This window comes from Rhinoderma darwinii, chromosome 2 (genome assembly GCF_050947455.1).
Source record: "Rhinoderma darwinii isolate aRhiDar2 chromosome 2, aRhiDar2.hap1, whole genome shotgun sequence".
NCBI classification, from domain to species: domain Eukaryota; kingdom Metazoa; phylum Chordata; class Amphibia; order Anura; family Rhinodermatidae; genus Rhinoderma; species Rhinoderma darwinii.
The window spans coordinates 204433852-204457017 of NC_134688.1; the positions used below are offsets into that span (position 1 = coordinate 204433852).

The window sequence follows — 23166 nt, forward strand, 5'->3', positions numbered from 1 at the left end:
CGGACCGGTTTCTTCCTCAGGTAGTATGTAAATGAAAGGGTGGGGTGTCGGTTATTTATTTTTTTTGCTTTTATTCCTTCTTGAGCAGGGGGACCTTGCGGGCACTGCAGGATTTTAATCCATTACGGCGTAATGTGTTACCAATGGTTTTCTTGGTGACTGTGGTCCCAGCTGCCTTGAGATCATTAACAAGTTCCCCCCGTGTAGTTTTCGGCTGAGCTCTCACCTTCCTCAGGATCAAGGATACTCCACGAGGTGAGATTTTGCATGGAGCCCCAGATCGATAGATAGAGGATAAGCTGTTCTCAATCATTGTCAATTTGCATGATCCATGAACTGTTGTCATTGTTGATTCATATAGGACACATAGATCAAAATACTGTGATATTTATTTTTGTGCTGTCATAGTGTTCAACTTAAATGTAAGAGAGAGAGAGAGAGAGAGAGAGATACAGTGAAGGAAATAAGTATTTGATCCCTTGCTGATTTTGTACGTTTGACCACTGTCAAAGACATGAACAGTCTAGAATTTTTAGGCTAGGTCAATTTTACCAGTGAGAGATAGATTATATTAAAAAAAAAAAAAACAGAGAATCACATTGTCAAAATTATATATATTTATTTGCATTGTGCACAGAGAAATAAGTATTTGATCCCCTACCAACCATTAAGAGTTCAGCCTCCTCCAGACCAGTTACACGCTCCAAATCAACTTGGTGCCTGCATTAAAGACAGCTGTCTTAAATGGTCACCTGTATAAAAGACTCCTGTCCACAGACTCAATTAATCAGTCTGACTCTAACCTCTACAACATGGGCAAGACCAAAGAGCTTTCTAAGGATGTCAGGGACAAGATCATAGACCTGCACAAGGCTGGAATGGGCTACAAAACCATAAGTACGACGCTGGGTGAGAAGGAGACAACTGTTGGTGCAATAGTAAGAAAATGGAAGACATACAAAATGACTGTCAATCGACATCGATCTGGGGCTCCTTGCAAAATCTCACCTCGTGGGGTATCCTTGATCCTGAGGAAGGTGAGAGCTCAGCCAAAAACTACACGGGGGGAACTTGTTAATGATCTCAAGGCAGCTGGGACCACAGTCACCAAGAAAACCATCGATAACACATTACGTCGTAATGGATTAAAATCCTGCAGTGCCCGCAAGGTTCCCCTGCTCAAGAAGGCACATGTACAGGCCCGTCTGAAGTTTGCAAATGAACATCTGGATGATTCTGAGAGTGATTGGGAGAATGTGCTGTGGTCAGATGAGACTAAAATTGAGCTCTTTGGCATTAACTCAACTCGCCGTGTTTGGAGGAAGACAAATGCTGCCTATGACCCAAAGAACACCGTCCCCACTGTCAAGCATGGAGGTGGAAACATTATGTTTTGGGGGTGTTTCTCTACTAAGGGCACAGGACTACTTCACCGCATCAATGGGAGAATGGATGGAGCCATGTACCGTCAAATCCTGAGTGACAACCTCCTTCCCTCCACCAGGACATTAAAAATGGCTCGTGGCTGGGTCTTCCAGCACGTCAATGACCCGAAACATACAGCCAAGGCAACAAAGGAGTGGCTCAAAAAGAAGCACATTAAGGTCATGGAGTGGCCAAGCCAGTCTCCAGACCTTAATCCCATCGAAAACTTATGGCGGGAGCTGAAGATCCGAGTTGCCAAGCGACAGCCTCGAAATCTTAATGATTTACAGATGATCTGCAAAGAGGAGTGGGCCAAAATTCCATCTAACATGTGTGCAAACCTCATCATCAACTACAAAAAACGTCTGACTGCTGTGCTTGCCAACAAGGGTTTTGCTACCAAGTATTAAGTCTTGTTTGCCAAAGGGATTAAATACTTATTTCTCTGTGCACAATGCAAATAAATATATATCATTTTGACAATGTGATTTTCTTTTTTTTTTTTATATATAATCTATCTCTCACTGGTAAAATTAACCTAGCCTAAAAATTCTAGACTGTTCATGTCTTTGACAGTGGGCAAACTTACAAAATCAGCAAGGGATCAAATACTTATTTCCTTCACTGTAGATAGATAGATGATTGATAAAATGCATCTCACAAAAATAGTGATTACTAATAACCTAGAGAGAAATCTGACTGTATGTAGCACTTACATGCAATGATCTGACATCTTTGGGATAGGGTGGGGAGGAGAAAAATACGCAAGTGCATATGACAGTCATCTTCACTGATAAGTGGAGGTCATGAAGAAGAGTTTGTTCCAAAAATGGTGGACCGTGTTTGCTCTTTGCTCTTACTGTGTATAGCTTTTCCCTAAGACCTCATGCTCATGGCAGTATGATGTATGATATGGATATTCAGGAAAACAGCAGAACAGCCACAAAAAAATTCTTCAGTGGGACAACTCCCCAAACATGGGTGGTGCACGCAACAAAGAATCCCAGGTCCAATGGAGACAATCAATAGGCAGTCGGACAGAGAAAGAGGCACACATTGATTAGCTTAATATTAAGTGGAAATCACATAGCTAGAACATAGCCACAATGTGTCAGTATCGCAATACTTCGTCAGGGCTTCCCTGACGAACCTATGGTGAAACGCTCGTTGGGAGCGCGGCGGTGGTGTGTGACCGGTCCTACTTGGACATTGTTTACTAACTCCACTTAGTTGTATCTCCAGGTATTGCTATACTGACACATTGTGGCTATGTTCTAGCTATGTGATTTCCACTTTATATTAAGCTAATCAATGTGTGCCTCCACTGTGAATCTTCCAATAACCTGTAGCACTATGTTTGATTGTCTCTGTGATATGTATCCTTTGTTCTCAGTGCCCATTGGTATTCTCCTGTAGGACCTTGACACAATTTATACTTTTGCCGCCTTCACTGCAATTTATTCTTTCTCTGTCCTATAGTATAGGTTGCATTTGTGATTTTACTTCACTCATACTTGTTTGTATATTTTAATTGTCTATTTCATTAAAATATTATTTTTTATTGCATGCTATAGGTTGTGTTGTGTTCTCATTTGATTGTCTGCTAGGGGCCCAAACGGTACTCCCAAATTACACCAAGGCATTTTTATCATGGATTCTGTGTGAAACCATTATGGCAAGCAACATCCTCTGCCATATTACATAATATTTCTCCTCTACAATAATTTTTTCTAGGGGAAAATATGGTGCCTATAACGGCACATGAAGTACATACAGGTCTGTACTGTAGATTACTGAATAAAAACTACTAGGTCCTGAAGATATCATGTATGTATATGTATTTATAAAGCATGCAATCCCTTGTTTTTAAATTGCAAAAATGTAGCTCGTTGCCCACCAGGTGTACAGCATATTAAAAAAGAAAGACCAATTTCTGCATACTGATAGAAAGTAAAAAGAAAACTCTCACATATAGTATACAGATTTTCCAGCCCATTTGAAAATCTTACTGATGATACCAGTAAAAATGATCAAAGTTTGCAAAATAAGGGTGAAGTCACACGCTTAAGATTTTGTTGCAGAAATTTTCTACAACTGAAAACCAAATCCCAAAATACAAAGCCTCACGCATCAAGATATATATTTAGACACACTCCAAACAGACCTCTCAAATATTGTAAAACAATGATGGATAGATAGATCTTGAAATACCATCCTATGATTATAAAGTTTTACAACATTACTATAACATTTATTTAATACAGCATTAAAAGGATCTGCTGGTTACCGAACAATCAAATATTCTGGATTATTAGACAAATATAGAAGAGTAATAAATGCACTAAAGGGGTGAAAGACTCAAGGAAGACAGCAAAATATAAACTTCTAAAACAAATATGCCACTGTTACTTTTTTATTGTAAGTTATTGATCAGAGGTGTTTTATTATTAATTCTTTCTGCTCAGTCATCTGCGTCTGGACTGATGAAAATCAATATTCAATATTTTGTAGCTTTCTGCTATGTTACATTTATTTAGTATTACCATTTCTGGATTATTGAATTGCAGTATAAAGGCGTTTCACTGTATCACTTCTTCTCAGTGTGTGCATTTATATGGGAAAGCAGTAAAAATACTCCAGGTTTAAAGGGGTATTTACATTACAGAAACATGAGTATTCCCATCACTTACATAAATCATCACTTTCTGACTGGTGGGGGTCTGAATGCGGGAACCTCCCCCCTGAAAATGAAAAGGCCACAGTGCCGAACCAGTGCCTCTTCCGTCGCAGTTTTTTCCTACAAAGCGGCCCTCCCTGTTGCCGGCTGTGCAGAAAAACGACAGCACAAACGCATACATTTAAAGCTTCCTGCACAAGGGGTGGACAAGAGCACCACTGTACAGGGAAAATCTTAGAAGGGGTCACAGCACTAAAATAGTGCTGCAGCCACTTCATTCTCAGTATTGGTAGGGGTCTTGGCAGTTGGACCACCACTATTCAGAAAGTGATTCTATATAATAGTGATTTGGCTTTGCCATCAGTTTCTGTGATGGGAATACCCCTTTAAGCATTAAATCCCACTGCTAGCAATCAGAGCAATCCCACTATCATGTGTGTGCTATGAGGCCCGTCAGTTAAAAGTATGTGTAATAAACACAAACAGACACAAAAAAAGAAAGAAATTTATGTTTGATGGCTTTGAAAATAATGATATGCAAAGTAGAAACGTCCTTTGCTTTATTTAGAAATGTGCTATATTGACTGGAAACGACCTATTATGTTTAATTGTACTATTGCGTCTCTAGACGAGCATCATCCGCAAGAAAGAATAGATTAAAATGAATCAAAATCATCTCATTTCAGAGTAACTTAAACTATGTTTCACAATGACTCGTTGTTGTCCTTTGTAAGCATTCTATGGGTATAAAACAAACTCCAATACTTGTTAATATAATTCATGACTTGTACAAGATTTCATTACCTTGGAACAGTCCACGTTTCCATGGAGATACACTCAGAGTATAGGGAGATGATGTGCCAGCTTTAACGGTTAATGTTTGAGATCCGCCAATGATTGGAATGTCTGACACCACCTTTTAATTTAACCAATTAAAATCATTATAAATACTAGTTGTAAAATAAAACCACGTAGCATTTTAAATTAAAAATGAACATCATTTTATGTCATCAGGGATAGTAAACAATATCATCAAAGAAAATGGCTAAGCTAGAAACAGACATCTGTGAATGAAAGAAACATGATAAGCTGAAAATTAGCATTTATGATCATTTTTAAAAATATGTTCCTCAGTTTATAATTTCTGTTATAAAGTAACTGATGAGACTATAAACCTAGAAATTGTGTTTAAAGTGGTTTTCCTATTTTAACAAACTCTTTTACATGTGCCCAATTAGGGCATACGGATGACGTAGATGGATGTTTTCCACTCGGGACCCCCTTTATCTGCCATAGCGAGAGCTACTAGCAAATAACGGCTCTCACTCTGACAAACCCGGTCTTTCCATTATTTGAATGGCCACATGTAATACTACATTTCTACTGTAGCAGCTGCTGCAGAAAAAATGAGTAGCCGACGGCAACTTACCATGGCAAAAGGTGTTTGACATGAGTCTTGGGAGCTGGACCCATGCCAATCAGTTGATTCCAACAGCAGGTCTCATATTAAAGGGGTTGTCTGTATTGGGCCAACCCTGTTAATCATTTTAACCCCTTAATGACCAGCCTATTTTAGACCTTAATGACCAAGCCATTTTTTACGTTTTTCCATCGTCGCATTCCAAGAGCTATAACTCTTTTATTTTTGCATCGACATAGCTGTATAAGGTCTTGTTTTTTTGCGGGACAAGTTGTACTTTTTAATAGCACCATTTTGGGGGACATATTATTTATTGATTAACTTTTATTAACTTTTTTTTGGGGGGGGAATAGAAAAAAACCTGAAATTTCGCCACTCTTTTTCGCGTCTTAAATCAACGGCGTTTACCGTGTGATATAAATAACACCATAACTTTATTAAGCGGGTTGTTACGATTGCAACGATACCAAATTTGTATAGTTTTTGTATGTTTTACTACTTTTACACAGTAAAAACGCTTTTTTTTCAAAATGATTTGTTTTTGTGTCTCCATATTTGAAGAGCCGTAACGTTTTCATTTTTTCACCGATGCGGTTGTATGAGTGCTTTTTTTTGTGGGACGACTTGTAGTTTTTATTGGTACCATTTTTGAGTAGATGCAACTTTTTGATCACTTTTTATAACATTTTTTTAAAGTCAGGATTCACAGAAAACAGCAATTTTTCCATAGTTTTTTATTACATTTTTTACGGCGTTCATCGTGCGGGTTAAATAATGTTATAGATTTATAGTCGGGGTCGTTACGGACGCGGCGATACCAAATATGTGTAACTTTTTTAGTTTATTTTGTTTTTTTAATAGTAAAGCATTGTGTAAGGGGAAAAGCTGGGTTTTTCATTTTTTTTCACATTTTATTTTTCATTAACTTTATTAAACTTTTTTTTTACTTTTTTACTAGTCCCACTAGGGGACTATAAAATGCGATTCTCCGATCGCTATTGTAATACACTGCAATACTTTTGTATTGCAGTGTATTACTGCCTGTCCGTTTAAAACGGCCAGGCATCTGCTAGGTCATGCCTCCGGCATGATCTAGCAGGCAGTCGCTCCAGGCAGACCTGGGGGCCTTTATTAGGCCCCCGGCTGCCATTAGAGACACAGACACTCGGCGATCGTATCGCCGGGTGTCGGTGGGGGAGAGAGGGAGCTCCGTCCCTCTCTCCAAAACCACTCAGATGCGGTGCACGCTATTGCGCACCGCATCTGAAGGGTTAAACAGGTGAGATCGATACTAATATCGATCTCACCCGGCAGAGCAGGGACGCGCCCAGCCCTCAGCTGCCTCTAGCAGCTGAGAGCAGGGAGATGTGACACTCCCTGCTCTGTTTACTTTATCCTGATGCAGTGCCGTAAAAAGGCACATGCATCAGAATAAAGCCCGTTGGTGGCCACCGTTAAAAGGCGTATTGGCGGTCACTAATGGGTTAACACATGTAACTTTTAAAAACAGGCAAAATATTTATATATTCACCATTAGAGATCTGGAGATTGAGATAAAGGAGCATACAGCATACTGTGCTGGGATTAGAGTTTATATTATTATATAATTTGTGTAAGAACTGAGGAAAATATCTAGGATAAAATTTATAATCACTTGAAAAACATGAAAAATGTGACATGTAGAATCACACGCCATGTCTAAGAATGAGTCATTTGTTCAAAACGAGTAGGTTTGCTGCATCCACCCCTTTGTGCTTATTGCTTTTTAAATGAAGTTACAATTATGTTGGAAGAATTTTTCTTTCAACGCACTGGATCAAGTTTTCTTTTTTTCTATGTAGAATGGTGGTAAGGGACAAATCAAATGCAGTTCTACTCAAATTGTGAGTGAAAATAAGTTAATTTTGTAGTCACACAGACCATCTACTAGATTTTGTGTCTCAAACGTTTGACCCTTCCTCTCAAATAACTTTGCATTCTGCTAAGGGACCTTTTACATGGGCCAATTATTGGGGAAAGGAGCGTTTACAGAACGCATGTTCCTGATCATTGCCCTGTGTAAACAGGGCACCGATCAGTCGATGAACGAGCAAACGCTCGTTCATCGGCTGATCGTATTGTTTCTGTTGCAGAAAATATAATCGTTGTCGGCACCACATCTCCCTATGTAAAGATGGTGACGTGTTGCCAACATTATAAAAATATATGGGGACAAGCGATCGTAGTAACCATGCTAGTTCCTATACATTACTAATAATAGATTGTTGTGAAAGGAGAAAACCAGCGCCGATCAACGAGCTGTCTTATTGATTGGCGCTCGTTGTTACAGCCAGTATTGGCCAGTGCAAAAGGACCCTAAGTTTGTAGCAAGGTTTTATTTTCACTGGACCCTGGATATGATTGTTCAGTAATACCAAACGGCATCCATCCAAGAATAAATGGCCGCCACTCCTAAATACACAAATGTAACTCCAGCATCTAAGATCATAGAACAATTTAGGTAAACAAGAAATAAATAGAATTTAAAATGTTACATGGAAGCACAATGGCTAACTTATTAAAAAAAAGTTTAGCGACTAGTAAAAATTCCAAACCTTACCTTGAAAGTCAATCTGTCGTTGGTATAATTGGGTACCATAAGGACCTTCTGTGTAATTTGTCTTACTTGGCATTCTATCACAATATGATCAAGAGCCAGGGGTTCTTGGCCAATACCTCTGAGGCCAAATATATGTTCAGTACCATCTGTTTCATTTTGAAGAATTAGTATACCCTATTAAAATAGGAAGGTGTTAAACCTTTGGCTGTAAAGTTAAATTTTTTAAATTTCCAAACGGCTCATTACCGAACAGAAAGAACTGAATTTTGTATATTCGTCATGCTTTGGGTTTACATTAATGTCAGTAGCTAAATAAATAAGAGTACATATTCATAGCGCTACTGAATATATTTTCACTCCTTGGATGTTGTTTATTTCATGTCAAAGAAAGGTTCATAAAAAGAAGGAAAATTCAGAAATATAATCCAAGTAGCCGCCACACGAATATTCAAGTATTTAATAATTTTGGAACTTATATACGTTGTATATTTTTTTATTTTGGACAAAAAACTAAAAAGTACAATAAGTACATTCAGTTTTCAATCCTGGCAGAAGCATAGGGTGCAGTCCACTGATGTTAGCATTGACAGTGTGCCAACTGCAAATGAATAATAGCAAATGGAAAACTACAGAATTGATTATTCAGTCTAAACGCTTTTTTATATATCCATCCTATTCATAATAACAACAACCCCATTTTATACAGAAGTAATTAATATGGGAAATCCATTCTTTTGAGTACGATTTTTCATTTGCATATCCTGTAGATTGGAGAAATGGTAAAAAGGTTCAAGGGAATCATAGGCATTCTCTACACTAGCATTTTTGATTCATTTCGATTAATTTGAAATGATAACACATGCACCATTAAAAATGAAGATAAAAACAAAAATAAGCATACTTTTTTAATACTTTAAAGGCTATGTACCCTTTTAAAATAGTTATTTTTTAATAAAATTGTCTATCAGTGTGTTTTGTGCAACTTTCTAAATACTTTTTAATAAAAATATTTTTTAGTTTTTGAGATACAGCTGCTTTGTATCCTGTATACAGAGCAGCTGTATCATGCGCTGAGACCTGAATCCGTCAGGTTAGCGGCACTGACAGCGTCAGTGAGAGTGGATCCTACGTGTCTCTGACACACAGGATCCACCTGTTATCGACCACATCTAAGTTATGATACAGGTCTCAGAGCTAGATAAAGCTGCTCTGTATACAGGATACAAAGAAACTGTATCATAAAAAGTAAAAATATTTTTTAATAAAAAGTATTTAGAAAGTTGCACAAAACACACTGATATACATTTTTATTAAACAAAACAAAAAAAACAATTTCAAATGCGTACATAGTACATAGTTCAAGCTCAAATACAAAAGAGGATGGGATTATTGGTAAAATAAAACATACTTATTAATAATAATAATAATAATAATAATAATAATAATAGCAATAATAACAATAATAATATGAATATACGACTAGGAATTGTTTATTATATTACATAAGTGAGTTTTATCATATTTATATGTATGTATGCAAATTCTCATCAGTTGTACTGGTCTAATTGATATTTTTGTAAATTTGCATATTTGACTATTATGATGATGTCATATTAATTTAAATATTGCATGGTGCCCTGTTGTTAAATTTCTTGAGAAAGACCCACACTAGGGTCGAAACATCGCAAAGTTTTAGTGAATATAGCTGCCCAGCTTTCTAAGGATCAAAAACAAGTGCTGCATTTTTTTCTATTTCTACTGGTTATTTTGGAGCTGGAGATACTGAAGCTTGACACTGCGCCGTGAAAACATTGTTTTCCATACGTTGGGAACTGTGATGCGCATCGCATACATGAAGCTGATGAGAGTACACTGCGCATTTGCAGTGAAGCGAAGTGTACTTTCCTCTGCTTCATGTACGCAATGTGCATACACCCAATGCCCCCCGGACTCCTTTCGGGAAGTTGTAATCTACTTTAGTAACTGTTTCCTAAACGTACGTTTTTTGAGGTAGGCAGGTTTATGAACACTAAACCCCAGATGCATAACGGCATGCTGTTGGTTTAGTGGCTCCAAACCTGCTGACACTTTCCCTTTAGGTAAGAGCAGCTCCTACTATTACTCTCAGACTTCGCCTGGCTAAGTATTAAATCATTGCCCATTCACTTGTGGGGCCACATAAATCTTTCCCTAGCAATATTAGCTGATTGTTAAATTCGGGATGTCTTAGTGAGACAATCGACTTAATTTTGCGTGATATGTGGTTAACTGATCAATACATACTAAATAAACGTAAAAATAAATATTTTTAATAAGAATTATATCCTTTCCTTCCATGAAACAAAAGGTGTTCCAAGAAATTTTCGTTCTTGAGAGATGTTAATTGAACTACTTATAAAAATAAGCGAAATGTTTTTTTCTATGGATCCTTCTAAAGATCACAATACTTACAGTGCTACAGCATTCAACAGTAGGTTTAAACATTAAAGAGTACTGTGCTATGTCCCCTGCTGGTATATGCAAGAATGGAGGACCATAGAATCGATGTCCTTGAAGAATAGCTTTCAGTTTCCAGTCTTGTTGAGTCATATTACTCTAAAAAGAGAAAAAAAAAATAGATGTTTACTATTATGAACTAAATAAGTAACAAGAATACGCTTATAAAAAAGATTTCTAATGATCGCTATTACGCCAACCCAGACATACTTTATCTATCTTACACCTAGCTAATGATGTGGAACAGATCTACTGTTCCCCATTAAGAGTGCTTTGGAACATTTGATACACGATATTTGCTATTAAAATTCACAAGCCAATTTTCATTTAGTTCATATGAATTAGAACAATAAAACATAATTTTCCAAAAAACCATGCAAAATTTTCTTTTTTTTATCAAACTTTAACATAGTTTCAAATGACTACATATTAGGCCAATATACAAATATGAATTAGAGCAAAGTCTTTGCAGATGATTAAATTACAAGACAAAAAACATGTTGTATGTATATGCAGAATGCATTTACAGAATAGTTATTAAATTAATTAAGAAGCTTTCAGATCATTTATCTTGCTACAGGGTTTGTACAAATAGACATCTTGCATGCACTGTAATGTAGAACAGCACAACACAGTGAATAAGAACAGAGATGAAAAGAGAAAATGACCATAATAAATAAACACCAAAGGGGGTACATGTAGCGCAAGGCTGCAAATAAAGGTACTTAAAATGTAAACATAACAAATAATACAAGAGTTATGAACACATAAGATGAACTGAGGGCATGTTTTTAAAGTCTTGTGCCTAAATGTGCAGACTTTAAATTTAATTACCGATTTCAATAGTAAATTAAGCAACAAAAAATAAAAACATTGCGCTAAGAAAATGTGCACATGTGCCCCCCCCCCCAAAAAAAACAACCCGTAAAACGACCACTCCAGGAAAAACCTATACACTAAACAATTCCTAGTGCGGTGCCTGATGTGGGAGAGTGGTTGTGTGACAGAGTACATTTAAAAAAAAACACCCGTGGTAATCCCTTTGTCCATCAACACCCCCTAAGGCTGGGTTCACATGACCATGTTGCGTCCGTAATGGACGGAACGTATTTCGGCCGTAAGTCCCGGACCGAACACAGTGCAGGGAGCCGGGCTCCTAGCATCATAGTTATGTACGATGCTAGGAGTCCCTGCCTCTCCATGGAACTACTGTCCCGTACTGAAAACATGATTACAGTACGGGACAGTTGTCCTGCAGCGAGGCAGGGACTCCTAGCGTCATACATAACTATGATGCTAGGAGCCCGGCTCCCTGCAGTGTGTTCGGTCCGGGACTTCCGGCCGAATTACGTTCTGTCCATTACGGATGTAACATGGTCGTGTGAACCCAGCCTAAGGTTTTGCACTGTACATGATCTGTGAGGGCGTTGTATGACACATGGATTTAGAAAACAGCAAAGAATATCTCCGTGTCATACACCACCCCTAAGCTTTTGACCTAGGCATGACTACGTGTATCAACTTTGTCCAGAGTGATCATTTATTGGCTAACCAGAACATTTAAAATTGCTAGTTTTTGGGTTATAGAGGTACCTTGAATTAGATGGGGAAAACCTGCAACACGAAAACACCAATTATGCAAATACAACTGACATACTGTGGATAAAAAAAACGCACTGCAAATCAATTTCTCAGTGTTTTTTCCGCTCATCATTTACGCAGCGTGTGGATGAGATTTGTTCAAATCTTATCCAATCTGCTGCTATTGTATTATGCTGCGAATTTTCCGCAACAACATCCTTGGCAGAAAATCTCCAGTATATATGCTACATGTGAACTTACCCTTACGGTACAATGAAGGTAAAAAATGTCAACAATAAGTTTTGTTTTGCAATCTCATTGCTATGGGTAACAGCACTTTTTCATCTGAAGTCAGATTTTCTGAATGTTCAGGAAACTAATCAATATAGAATTTTTATGGAAGGGAAAAAATATGAGAAAATTTGCCATTAAGTCATCTGAGGGTATAAATATAAAACCCAAGAGATAGCAAAAAAGTGCTAGAGATAAACTTTACTTTGGGAACTGATATATAGTGTAATTTAACTCTTTCGGCATTCTGCTGCATGATTATAAAATCATGATGAGTTCTGGCAAATTCATGACTCCTACATCTAACTGAAATCTGCTACATTTATATATTAATTGACATTTTCATAAATAGCTGCCAGTAGTCTATAGTTGCGTGTTTTGCATATTTTTTTTAAAACAATTAAGCAAATATAATGTAGTAATAATAATAAAAAAATATTTCCAAAAGAAATATAAAATTATTTTTATTAGAATATTTTTTTCTATTTGAGCCCCCAATACAGTGGAATATACTGCCAAACATCAAACATTCTTACATTAAATATTTCAATTGCAACAGATATGAGTCCAGTATTCAAGATGGACACATTGTAAAATGACACATAATATAGCCATGTGGTATGACTTACTATTGGAATATCTTGAATCAGTGCTTCAAAGGCCGGGGTAATAAATTCCAATTCTGTTGCTGTGCTGCATGGATTGACGACACACTCAATCATATAGACTCGTACATCATGAGAGGAATGTAGCAAAATTTTGCAGGTATAGCGGCCAGGTTTCTCAGGGACAAATTTTACTGGAAATAAAACTCCTTTTTCTTTATCTGTATCAAAACAATAAATAATTACACAATATATATCAACATTCCAAATGATATTCAATGCAAATTTTGGCAAGAACTTTGTGCAATGTATCTTAGTTTCCAAATGTAGAACAGAATAATTCATTAAAAAATACCATGCATAACACTATGAACATTTCTTTTTTATTTAAACCTAGTATAATTGTTTTTATTACATATATACATAAAACTTTTATACATCACCTTGAACATTAAATTATAAATCATGTGTGGGTTATAGAAGCAAACAACAAAGTATAGAATGTTTACAAACGGAAAGGAGCACAACAATAAAAGTTATTCATATCCAGTGGGTTCCACATAGCAAAACAGTTTTGTCTGACAAAAAAGTGGCCTTATTACCAAGATATACTGGAAAATGAAACATGAACTTTCATTGGTTGCTTTAGGCATGGAGGTCACATACAAATACTTCTCCAATATAGGCTCAGTTGAAGCATTAATATTGGGAAAATGCAGTCAAAACTAGACATGAGCAACTGGATTCTACACTAAGCAAATTCATCCTGAACGTTTCAAAAGTTTCGTATTTGGGATTCGTTCCGAACGAATCACACATTTTACAGATCAAAAGAAGACTAGGAGAAGACAGAGAAGGATCACGTGACCCCAGGTGGCGTTACTACGATTGCTCGTCCCAATGCATTACCATCATGTCGGCAGCACATCTCCCTGTTTACACAGAGAGATGTCCTACCGACAATGATGTTTCTTGTAGCACAAACAATACAATCAGTCGATGAATGATTGTTGCCCTGTTTACACAGGGAAATGATCGGGAACGAGCGTTCACATGAACACTTGTTTGCCCGATAATTGGCCCATGTAAAAGGGCCATAAGTGAGTGTGTTTCATAGTGAGGAGAACAGAAAACAAAGCTAGATTTACTATAATTTGAGATAGATTTTAGAGAGAGATAGGAGTCAGTCAGTGATAGTGTGTTAGTTAGGCAGACACAGACAGCCATTGCTGTGAGTGAGTGCTGCTGTAGCTATATAATTCTTATATTAATTTATGAATCACCAATCTTCAACACATCATTCACAAATCTTCTTCAAAAATATTTATTCAGGTGCTAATAGCGTGCCGCTGCATTCTGAAACAGATGTTTCCGATGTGAGATCACTCATTGTTTTGAATAAATGTAATGGTGCCACAAAAAGTTGGTGTATTCTTCTGCATCAAGCATTTAAACTTTTATTTCAATCTGTGCTCTAAGTGACAATTATTATTTTATTTAAATAAAAAAATTTAATAAAATTCAGATCCTGGTGCTGGTAGAGCACCCCTGCCTGCTGACATTACTCATTATTGTGCATATATTGTACTTTTGTTTCTTCATAGTCGCTATGTTTGTATTTAAGGTAAATCTTCCTTAATGTTAGTCTTTTGGACATAGATGCATGCAAGGCCATGCACAAAAGTTGGATATTACCCTGTATGGTACTGAATAAGCTTATAGAATAACTTTATTTTGTTCTAATGAAATCGGTCTAGCCTTTTTACAAAGGCAGATTGGAGAACTATGTACAACACTAAGTGTTTAGAAATAAATAAAGAAACCAACTACCTTACTACAAAATAGTATCACTTTGGCATTCCTTCCTGGGGGAAACCACACAACGATTGACATAAATTTTACTGAAATAATGGACCTCATTTATAAAAAGGATCTAACGCTCTATTCACATCTGCATTAGAAGCTCCTATTAGGAGCCTGTATCACAGGTTTCATCATAATTGTCAGAGAGAATAGCGCAGCATGCAGTGCTATTTTGTCATGCAAAATTACCAAAAACCATGACGGAAACCCAACCATACCCATTAAAATCAATGGCTTCTGCTGGGCACCATTGGTTTGCACCATGCGACGAATCCCACGCTTCTGTTTGCTGTTCCTATGATGGAACAGAAAAATGAAAGAGCGAGCACAGATATTAACAGAGCATAATAGTAGAACTATTTTTGTTGCCCATAGCAACCAATTAGAGCTCAGCCTTCATATTTCCTGAGTATTGATAAATGAGGCCGATTGTATTTTTTATTGTGTTGTTTTTTTTTTGTGACTATGATTTAGTCCATAGCAAGTGATTGTGTTGTATTGTGTGTATTTGGATGAAGTTGATATACCATATGTGTTATGTGTGTGTATATATTTATTTATAATGTACAGTGAAATGTCCATGACAGTAGATCTCCTGTCCGTACAACTTTTTAGTAATAGGATTTTCCATGAAACATTCAAGCTGATGGTACTTAAAACATTGAGCAAAACATCCCAGTTCTCAATATACTTGTAGGATGTAAGACTTTTATAAGAATTTTTTTATGTCCTGTAAGTCTGTAACCAATGGCTTTAGACAATTTGAAAAAAGTTATTCCAAAAGTTTTAAAAGGTATTACAAATAGAATAATGCTGACAGGATAAAGTCATTATAACAGAAACATATTTTGCTCTCTAAGCCATAGTTTTTCTAACTGAAAATTAATCAAAATATTCTCTTGAAATGTAATTGCATCAATTTTCTGTAACATCTCTTAGCTATTTGTAAGAAGTACAAATCGGCTGTTTTCTATGTTTATTCATCAAAGTAGCCTTTTAGGCTAAGAACTCATTATTCCATTTTGACAATAAGATTAATGCACACATGGGAAAGTGAGAAATAAATTATTATAATTTATCATTAATTAATATGCAAACCAGTTTATCATATATCTTGCATTTTTACAAACTTAATATATTCATAATCTTGGATTAAAAAGTCACGTAAGTGGTTTACTGTATGTTTAAAAGGTAACTTGAGTATGTAAATATGAAAAAACATATGATAGATAGATAGATAGATAGATAGATAGATAGATATTATTGATCATTGGTGCAGATTTACTACTGTGTCAGTGTCTAGGAGGTATTTGGTGCTCTTTTATTAGTGTCACTTTAATAAAGTGTTTATAAAAGGGGCTGGCACAGCGGGAAAATGGCGTGCTTTGCCAAAGTGCGCTAAAAGTGTGCCAAAAAACTGGTACAGAATTCTGGCACAAAATAAACCGAATAAAATGTTTTATAAGGAAGAGAAAAGTGTCTAACATGTCACGCAAGAAGTGGCAAAATTATCATGTAGCATGCACCACTATAAAATTGTGTGCATATTGTGCCTGTCTGGTCTATGTTTACGCTGTCTAACAATTAGACAGCATTAGTGGGCCATTGTCCTTTGGCCTGACCCATGGACTCTTGTAATTGTTCATTTATACAGTATAGGTCAAACTTCTGTGAGTGCTGTTGTACGGTACGACTTAAAGGGGTTTTCCAAGTTCATAAAAAATCTGGTTATGGGGGGAATGCAATAAAAAATAAAAAGAACCATTACTTTCCTGACAGATTCCCAGGTGCGTTCCAGCACAAACGCTCCAGTCCTCCCCATATCTGTTTGCTGCAGTAACGACGTGCCCACGGATCGCTGCAGACAATCAATGGCCTTACTGTTATACGGCACATCAAGGTCAATAAATAGTGGCAGGGAGGACTGCCGGGAACGATGGAACGCCGGGGGATCTGTCAGGCGAGTATTAACTCTTTTATTGTTTTATTGCACTCTCCCCATGCCAGATTTTTGATGGACTCGGAAAACAGCTTTGTGTTCTCATCACAATAGCAGGGGTAAAGCTAACGTAAGATAAACTCATTGTGCATTAATGAGCTGAATACTATACCAATAAGTTCTAAAGCACCTGATTAATCCTTACAGTTTATTTAAGCTTTATCCTACAGTCAGATCAGTCATTTGCAAATAAATCACTACCATTACCAAACATAATAGAGCATAACACCCTCAAAGTGTAAAGTATAAAATCCTGCTTTTGTTGCAAGTCTACAATGGAGGAATTACAAGTAATCTATGACATCAATTTCAAAATTACCGTTATTTTCTCAACAATGAAATGTCCACCTGTGTAAATTAAACTTCAGAACAATATGACAGTGTTTTTATAATAAGCCTATATTATCCAGACAAATTATACCAACGGAAATATAAACTGTACTGAAATAAGAAATAGATAAATGTTTCAAAATAAGACAGTTAAATAAACAAAAGAAAAATATCACTCTGGCTATTCTTAAAGCAACTCTCCAGGCTTCACACATCGTGTCCTTTTTGCTCAATTTCAGTTGCGGAATCCACATTGAAATTCCAAAACAATGTATAGTACAATATTAGTGAATGGAGATTTAACAAACCCAATTATTTCAGTGTTAAAAATCTGCCAAAGTTCCTAGGCATTCTGTGGGTTTTTAAATTCACAGAATGCCCTATCTGTTGCAGAAATTCAGCAGATTTTCACAGCGGATTTCATTTATTGCAATGCAATGAATGAAATACATGGCTGAATTCCGCACTAAAATGAATAGCAAAATCCATACGTAACACATGCCAATTTTATTGCAGATTTTGGCATAGATTTTTAGGTCCACAGCGTAATTTTTGCGTGATGTGTGAACGTAGCCTGAGGCTCATTCCCCTCAGTATATGTGGGGCAATTAACTGATATTTCTCCATGGTGCATTACATAGCTACATAGTTATTACAGTTAAAAAAATACATATGTCCATAAAGTTCAACCAAGGGATGGGACAAAGGGAAGGGATATGAATAAACTATAGAAATTGTTTTACCCCTATTGATCAAGAGGAAGCTTTAAGAAAAAAACTAAAACACAAGGCATGAACCAATCTTCCCTTCAAAAGAAAAATTGCCCTTCTGATAATTCTGTACATTTTTAGATCGAAGAAATGATCTAAGCCTATTTTAAAGCCATCTACTGTCCCTGCTGTTACCAGCTCCTGCGGTGACTATTCCATAGTAAAGAAGGCTTGTCGCCTCTGCAGAATGAATCTTTTTTTCTCTAGATAGGGAGAGTGCCCCCCTAGTCCATTAAGTGGATTTTACATGAAACTGCTTTTCACCATAGTTTTTGTACGGTCCATTTATATACTTATAAGTTAATCATGTCCCCCCTTAGTCGTCTCTTTTCAAGACTAAAGAAATGTAATTCTTTTAATCTTTCCTCATAACTTAGATTCTCCATGCCTCTCATTAGTTTAGTTGCTTCTTCTTTGTATTTTTTCCAAACTCCAGGGCATCCTTTCTATGAACTGAAGCCCAGAACTGAACTGCACATTCTAGATGAGACCGCACTAATGCTTTGTAAATATTGTGTCCTTGTCCGTGTCCATTAGTATTCTGTACTTTATAATCATTCTGGCCTTGCTGTAAAAGAACTCAGAACTAAGTTTGTGATAAAGTTGTGTTTATACACAGCAGCCAACCTGGAGAGAAAATGCTGTAGTGGCGAGGGACAGAGCAAAATCCTGAACCACTGATGAGACAGCAGGTGGTTTTCAGACTACCTCAGACTTCCTGTAGACACTGAAGCTCAACTGTAGTCACAGAACACATTTGCCCTAATGGAGGTGAGGTAAAAAGCAGACAAGCAGCAAGAACTGAGGAAAAGAAATAGCAGGTAAGCATCCCCCATAAGCATTGACTTACCTAAAACTCTTGAGCTTAAAACAGGACATTTACTTTTAAGAAATTTTTATTTTACATTAGAGAGACAATTAAATTGGATCTCCTAAAACAATATCTTTTTAAGTATGGCCATTAGAGGTCATTAAAAGCTACTGAATCTAGGGCGATCACACCTGAATGGAGTAAGGAGGCTCCTAAAGTACTGGACCCCCACAAATGTGGTCTCTCAACATTTCAGAAAATGCACAAATTGAAAAACGCTTACATTTTACCCCTGTCCAGCCATTTTATTAACTGTGTTATGTACTGTCTCTTTTTCCAACATCTCAGTTTCTAAGAACAGATCAAAAAGCACTTGATTCCATAAAATGGATAAAGAGGTTGAGAGCAGAATGACAAAATGTACAGTTCTTTTGCAGTGTGTCAGAGTAAAGTAATAGAATATGAGTGTCCCTGAATAGATGAAATGTTTAAGTGACTTCATCAATTGAAGATCTTTGTCATTCAATAAAAAAGAGCAGAGGTGCTTGCCTGGGGTATTTATCTTGTTCATGAGTTCAACATACAAGCTAATTTTATAATGCTTGAATCTCCTGAGAAATATTTTTCAATTGCTTATTATTTGTTATATTCTATATATTTGGTGTGTCATTCACGTTTTAGAGGGGTGAGAAAAAAAATTACATTTATAAAAACAAAACCAGAACATATTGAAAGCGCTAGAATACTTAAATAGTTGTTTTTTTTCCCACAGGAATAATTACTGTACCAAGATGTGGCATGTAAAGAAAAATCATGGTGTGATAGGGAGTGATAAATACTGTTACACAAATGCACCCTATTTCTATGAAATTACAGGGTTCAGGTCCAGTACAGACAAATTCCAAAACCATTCGTTTATATCATAAAACCACTGTACAAAAAAACTATAGCTGAACCTTAATGCCTAGCAGGTTTCCGATGCATCTGCAATTGATAATAGGGATGCTGGACATTATGCATCCAGACAGGTGGAGGTGGTGAGCTGACATTCTACTTCCTTGTTCGTAGGAAAGATTGTATCTGCGTCTCGGAAAGTGATTTCTTTTAAGCTTTTTGCTGGACACAGGAGTTGCTCAATATTTGAAAACATCAAATGTGTAGTAAATTCTTACCTAAGAAGGGAATCTCATAGGGCACATGTATCATTACTGTTGCAGGATCAAGTTTTGGTGCTTAATTAAAAACTGTACTAAATTAGATTTTTTTTTTTACATATTTATGAAAATGTTGCAATACTCATGACAAATCTCTTCAGTACATAATTGGATAAAAAAAATAGGAGATTACATGTAAGCCAAAACCAGGAGTGGATCCTAAGTAATGGAAAATGATAAAGGCCTACTAATACTAAAGATAGACACAAAGTCAGCACCATCTCTGACCTATCTTTACTGTGCTCCACTGTTGTAAGACAAATAGAGAAATGTTCAATAGACCAGACCTTTAGTTGGCTATTTTTGGTGAGCCTGAGGGTCCAGTCTAGCTTCAGTTTCTTGTTCTAAATTAATAGGAGCAGATTCACCATATTACAGATCCATATGGTGCACTACGGACCCAATTGACTTATAATGGGGTCTATTGAGGTTCCATCAAGGATTCCGTTGTTTTGACAGCAAAAATACTGTGCTTGTATGCTCTGCTAATGTAGTCGTCAAAAATGACGGAACCTCTAACAGAATCCTCGACTGAAAGCCCTTGAGCGCGTGTTAACATAGCCTAAAAGGCATCATCCACAGTCATTTGCCTATTAATGAACCAGAAAACAGACCTATTATATTCATAACATAGATGAAGAGTGCTCTGTAATGACTCTTATGAGGCTCTTCTTGTTATGGTGTCCAATGAACCATAAGCAGCCTTTCATTTTTTTTCACTAGAATTCTAAAAGTACAAACAGATCTCAGATGGCATAACTTGTCCAAATGTTTGTACAGAAGATATTATAATGTCTTTCCTATTCTCTCTATAGAAAATCTAAGAAATCATTATTTTTGGATTCCTTTAGAAAAAAAAATTCAACAGTTTTGATTAAAAAAAAATGTAATTAAAAACTTTTTCAGAATCGCTGTTTGTTAGTCACTACCCCTCGCAAAACAGAATAAAAAAAGGATCTAAAAGTTGCATGTACCCCAAAATTATACCATTAAAAACTGCAGCCTGTCCCGCAAAATACAAGTCCTCCCACAGCTTTTTTGATGGAAAAATAAAAAAGTTATGGCTCTCGGAATATGGGGACACAAAAAATAAATTATTTGAAACAAAAGTGATTTTATTGTGCAGACGCTAAAAAACTATATACATCTGGTATCGCCATAATCGTACCAACCCGCAGAATAAAGTAAAATTGTCATTCGCATGGCGAACGGCTAAAAAAAAAAAGAATAAAAAACATCAGAATTGCTGGTTTTTGGTCACCTAGCTTGCCAAAAAAATTTAATAAAAAGTGATCACAAAATTGCATGTACCCCAAAATGGTACCAATGAAATCTACAGATTGAACGCAACAAATAAGCCCTCACACAGCTCCGGTGGAGAAAAAATAAAGAAGTTCTGGCTCTCAGAATATGGCGACGCAAAATGTTCAGAGTATCCAAAAGTGGATAACATCTGGCACCATTTATCAATGTGACACTGGCCACAGATTTATGAAATATTATTTATTTACCCCATTATTATACCCTCTTATTATGCCCTGATGTACCCCGCACAGATTACATATGACCCCACATTATAAACTGAAATACCAGCAAAACCCCACACAAAACAACCACTAAGCAAAATCTGCGCTCCAAAAGCAAAATGGCGCTCCCTCCCTTCTGACCCCTGCAGCATACCAAAACAGCAGTTTACGTCCACATATATGGCATCGCCCAACCCCGGGAGAACCCGCTTAACAGTTTGAGGTATTTATCTTCAGTGGCACGAACTGGGCACAACATATTGTGCACTAAAATGGCATATACCTGTGGAAATTTGCAATTTTCACTTTGCACCATCCACTAAGCATTCATTTCTAATCGAAAAAAAAAAAACTGTGTGGTCAAAATGCTCACTACACCCCTTAATAAAATGCCTTCAGTGGTGCAGTTTCCAAAATGGGGGTCACTACTTGGGGGTTTGTTTTACTATTTGACCCTAGAGGCCTGCCATTGTGGGCTAATGCTGCGAAAGTCACCAAAATAGGCCTCACATGCGCCTTTCACACCTAAGCCCTGTCATATGTCCAGGCAAATGATAAATGGCTTGAGGGGTGTAGTTTACAAAATGGGGTCACTTCTCAGGGTTTCACACTCTACTCTGGTAGCTCTAAGGGAGCTTTGCAAATGGGACATGGCACCCGTACACCAGTCCAGCAAAATCTGCGCTCTAAAAGCCAAATGGCGCTTCTTCCATTTTGAGCTCTGCCATGTGCCCAAACAGCAGTTTAGGGCCACACATGGGGTATTGCCGTACTCGGGAGAAATTGGGTAACAAATCGTGTGTTGTTTTTCTCCTATTACTCCTTGTGGGGGGAAAAATTGGGTGCAAAACGACATATATTTGGGGAAAATATTTTTTTTTTTTCTCATTTTCACTGCCTCATTCTGATACAATCTAAGAAACACCTGTGGGATCAAAATGCACCCCTAGAAGATTACCCTGAGGGGTATAGTTTCCAAAATGGAGTCACTTCTCAGGGGTTTCTATTGTACTGGTACCTCTGGGGCTCTGCAAATGTGACATGGCGCCCAAAAAACAATCAACCAAAATCTACATGCCAAGTAGCCATTAAGAGCCCTGCCGTGTGTCCAAGCAGCCGTTTATGACCACATATGGGGTATTGCCGTACTCGGGAGAAATTGCTTTACAATTGTTGGGGCGCTTTTTCTCCTTTATTCCTTGTGAAAATGAAAAAAATAAAAAATTTTAGTGGAAAGAATGTAGATTTCCATTTTTACAGCATAATTCCAATAATTCAGCAAAACAACAGTGGGGTCAAAATGCTCACTGTACCGCTAGATAAATTCCACAAGGGTTGTAGCTTCCCAAATGGGGTAAATTTTGCGGGGTTTGCACTATTTTGGCCCCACAGTGGCTTTGCAAATGTGACATGGGGCCGCAAACCATACCAGCAAAACTTGAGCTCCAAAAGTCAAATGGTGCTCCGTCCTTTCTAAGCCCCGCCGTGTGTCCAAACAGCAGTTTATTACCACATATGGGGTATTGCTGTGCTCAGAAGAGTTTGCTTTACACATTTCG

At 37.0% G+C, this 23166-nt stretch overlaps 1 protein-coding gene across 2 annotated transcripts in view; it reads right to left on the reverse strand.

Annotated features, from left to right (window-relative positions):
• The window catches only part of CFAP47 (cilia and flagella associated protein 47), a 546843-nt gene that overhangs the window by 210515 nt on the left and 313162 nt on the right, over window positions 1-23166 (reverse strand). For both annotated transcript variants that reach the window (XM_075852746.1, XM_075852745.1), the window contains 4 exons: window positions 13119-13315; window positions 10573-10716; window positions 8122-8295; window positions 4907-5018 (listed from right to left, as the gene is read on the reverse strand). In XM_075852746.1, coding sequence (XP_075708861.1) covers window positions 4907-5018; window positions 8122-8295; window positions 10573-10716; window positions 13119-13315 — 627 coding nt within the window. The remainder of the gene's footprint in view (window positions 1-4906; window positions 5019-8121; window positions 8296-10572; window positions 10717-13118; window positions 13316-23166) is intronic.